This window comes from Orycteropus afer, unplaced genomic scaffold, assembly GCF_000298275.1.
Source record: "Orycteropus afer afer isolate SDZICR_OR568_19922 unplaced genomic scaffold, OryAfe1.0 scaffold00110, whole genome shotgun sequence".
NCBI lineage: Eukaryota > Metazoa > Chordata > Mammalia > Tubulidentata > Orycteropodidae > Orycteropus > Orycteropus afer.
Window position 1 is genome coordinate 6,772,838 of NW_006921697.1, and position 4,145 is coordinate 6,776,982.

At 37.3% G+C, this 4,145-nt stretch overlaps 1 protein-coding gene across 1 annotated transcript in view; it reads right to left on the minus strand.

Annotated features, from left to right (window-relative positions):
* Nucleotides 1–394: 394 nt before the first annotated feature.
* Nucleotides 395–4,145, minus strand: part of SLC36A2 (solute carrier family 36 member 2) — a 71,383-nt gene continuing 67,632 nt past the window's right edge. The window contains exon 10 of the mRNA XM_007943638.1: nt 395–666. Within this exon, the coding sequence (XP_007941829.1) occupies nt 395–666 (272 nt within the window). The remainder of the gene's footprint in view (nt 667–4,145) is intronic.

Here is a 4,145-nt window from a genome sequence, read left to right on the forward strand (position 1 = left end):
GCCCCTACTCCAAGGCTTTGTTCTTTGACAGCGAAAGTTTGGTCCACCTTAGCTGGAGGCAGCTTTTTCTGTCACTTGGGAAGCTCCTAGTGGCTTCTTGCATTCTCTCACTCAAAAAGTGAAATTTATCATTTGAATTGCAAAAAGTTGGACAGAATGGAGAGCCTTCCATGGGAGAGCTCTCAATGTAGTGAAATGCTAGAGATGAAAAGAAAAAAAAAAACAAGAAAAAAAATAATTTAAACATTTATACTTAGTAGCTGGTGAGACCCTGTTTGTTTTCACTGTGCCTTGGCCCAGAGAAAAGGTAGAGTAGCAAAATAAAGATAATGCATATAAAAGGTATCTATATCATTAAGAGTCAGGGGCAGGTAGGCAAGGAGCAGTGCTGTTCTCAATGAACAAACGTGGTGGAGTTGGGGAAAGCAAGAGAGTTTTCTGGCTTGATCAGCTCATGGATGGCCTGGTAGGTCCCTGCCACAAAGCCTACAAAGCCCAGGATGCTGATCAAGATGTCCTTGATGATAGTGAGGGGCCGCATGCCCTCTAAGTGGTAGGTGGTAATCTCCAGGAGGGGTGGGATGATGAGGGCCAGAGCGCTGCCACTCACAGAGCCCACCAGAGAGAGGACCAGGTCTAGGCGGGGGATGAGGATGGCCATAGCACCTGCAGGAGATGATAAGAAATAGATCATTCCATGCTGACAAACTTTTAAAGTTTTTTATACAGATATATATTACATACATATATATGTATGTATTTTTAAAATAAATAAATAAATAAATATATATATATATATATATAATAAAATATGTGTTTCTCATACATTCAAATGGTACAATAAAAGTTGAATATCCTCTAATACCCTGATTCATACTCCCTAGCAATGCAACACAAGATGCAACCACTGCCGTGGAGTCAGATCCGACTCATAGTGACCCCTCCTTGGGTTTCCGAGGCAGCATCACTACGGAAATAGATTGCCCAACCTTCCTTCCGAGGAATAGCTGGTGGGTTTGAACTGCCAGCCTTCTGGTAAGCAGTCAAGTGCCTTAGGTACCATGTTACCAGAGCTCCATACTCCCTAGAGGTTACATTAAAAATTTGGTGTGTCTTCTTCCAATCATTTCTCAAATATATCCATTAATATAAACACATACTTACACATATGGCATTAGAAAAACAAATGTAGAATTATAACTTACTGTTATAATACTTGCTTCTTTTTCTTACCATGTTAATATAGAGATCTACTGCTACTTTCCAAAATAGCTACATAATATTCCTTAGTAGGGCTAGATCGTGATTTAGTAACTCAGTCTTTCTCTGATAGACCCTGAAATTGTTATAATTTTTGATGATTACAAACAATGAGCATCATTATGTATTACCACTAAGCACATGAGGGACTCTAGCCATAGATCAATTCCTACAAGTGGAATTGCTGAGTGAGAGTGTATATGCATTCTTAAAGTTGATATAAAAATTAACAAAATGGGCTTTCTTTCTTTCTTTTTTTAAAAGAAGGAAGCAGATCTAGACTATCCTTTTTTAAAAAATCAGAGATCTTTTTCTTATTCATTGATATGCACCCTGCAGTAAACATGAGACTCGTAGTCAATCGATAAATATTTGTTGAACAATATTGCAAGTATTGTAACATTTATGTTAACTATGGGAGCTCTGGAAGCCTCGTGCCTAAGGCACTTCATGGCTAACCAGAAGGCTGGCAGTTCTCTACAAAATGGGGCAGGACAGTATGGAGGGAAAATATTTATGTAGCAATGTACTCCCCTATCCCACACAAAGAGGTAGGGTTTTCTATCATTAAAAATGGAATTCATTTACAATTATTTACTAAATACCTATTTAATAAGGAACATTTAGTAACAGTGTTGGGAACTCTTTATTTTTTGTATTCCCAATTCAAATTAAAAGAAAAATGTTGTTATTGTTGAGAATACACAGCAAAATATACACTAATTCAACAGTTTCTACACGTACAATTCAGTGACATTGATTACATTCTTTGAGTTGTGCAACCATTCTCATCCTCCTTTTCTGAGTTGTTCCTCCCTCATTAAACTAAACTCTCTGTCCCTAAGATTCCTATCTAATCTTTTGAGTTGCTGTTGTCAATTTGATTTCATATAGATAGTTCTTAAAAGAGCGCAATGCTTCAGGCAGACATTCTTTGCTAGTTAAGCTAAACTATTTGGTTTTTAGAAGACGTCAGGGCATATTTTCAGGTTAAGGGTAAAAGATTACCTCAGGGCAATAGTTTCAGGCCTTCAGCTTGCCTCAATGGCTCCATAAAGTCTGGAGTCCCTGAGAATTTGAAATTTTGTTCATTTTCTCACTTTTGATAAGGATTCTTCTATAGAATCTTTGTTGAAAATATTCAGTAATGGTGGCTGGGCACCAACCAGCTTTTCTGGTCTCTTGTAAAGGAGGCATTGATCATGGGCAATTAGCTGCACATTACATCTCTTCCTCATGTTCCTGACTCTCCTTCTTCCTCTTTTGCTCCAAGTGAACAGAGAGCAATTGTGCCTTGGATGGTCATTTGAAAGCCTTTAAGAGCCCAGGCACTACAAAACAAATTAGGGGTAGAACACAAACACTAAAATTGTTATGAGGCCAATTAACTGGGATATCTCATGATCCTAGGCCTCCAAACAAAGGAATCAAATCCCATGAGGTGATTGGTTGCACGTAAGCCTCAGCAGCTTCTCTTTTTGTTGTTACTGATGTAAATATGTCTATCACACAACTTTTGCCAATTCATCTTTTTTTTTCACAGGTGTACAACTTATTGAAAGCACTTTCAATGAGATTTTTAATCACCTTAATCAACAAGATTTTTCTATCACCATAAACCAAAACTCAGTACTCCATAGCAATAGCCCTGTTCCCCTTCCCTCCTACCCCTGGTAACCACTAATAAACTTTGGTCTCTGTACATTTGTCTTTTCTTGTCTTTTTACATAGGTGAGGTCATAAAATATTTGTCTTCTTGTAATTGATTTATTTCACTCTGCATAACTTCTTCAAGCTCCATCCATACTGTAGTATGTGTCAAGACGTTCATCTCTCCTGCTGGCTGAGGAGTATTCAATTGTATGTATGTACTGTATTTTGTTTATCCATTAATCTGTTGATGGGCATTTAGTTTGTTTCCACCTTTTGGCTATTGTGAATAGTGCTACAATGAACATTGGTGTACAAATATCTATTTGATATTTGATAGCTATATCTCAGCTTTCAAGTCTTTTGGGTGTATATCTAGAAGTAGAATCACTGGGTTATATGGTAGTTCTATTTTTAGTTTTTTCAGGAACCACCACACCGTTTTCCACAATGGCTGCAGCATTTTTCATTCCCACCACTCAACACAATGTGACCACTGCCATGGAGTCGGATCCGACTCATAGCGACCCCTCCTTGGGTTTCCAAGGTGTTATCACTATGGGAGTTGCTTGCCCAACCTTCCTTCCATTCATTCCCTCCAGTAATGGCTAAATGTTCCCATTTCCCCACATCCTTGTCAACATTTGTTATTTTCTGTCATATTTTTACTGTTATTTTTTAATCTTAGCCACCCAATGGAAGTGAAATGGTATCTCATTGTGGTTTTGATTTGCATCTCTCTGATGGCTAATGAGAGTTGGCAACTCTTTAAGCTATTTGGAATATATCAATGTATAAGACAGCCAAAAAAGTTTTTTAAAGCCTGCTTTCATTTTAATGAAAAATTTTAATTAATTAAATTTACTTAATTAATTTAATTTAATTTTAATGAATAATTTACATGAGTACAAGAATCACTTACCTGAAAACAACTAGAATGTGAAATTATTCATAGTACAAAGGGATCACCAAGTTGAAACAAAACCACAGGGCCTCTTTAAAAGGGTATCTTCCCCAATGTTTAATCCATGTCAGAAATCACCTTACAAAGAAACACTAAAAGCTAGAGATCTTGAGGCCATTTCCAAGCAGTAATAAAATGAAGATGAAAAAGAGAAGTTAAAATTATATTTTTTTAGTAGGATGCTTTACTGGCCCGGACTATTACAGCTTTTGTTTTAATGGAGGATTTTCCTGGTCACCAGGAAATCCCAGAAGCCTCCACCAGGCCCCCC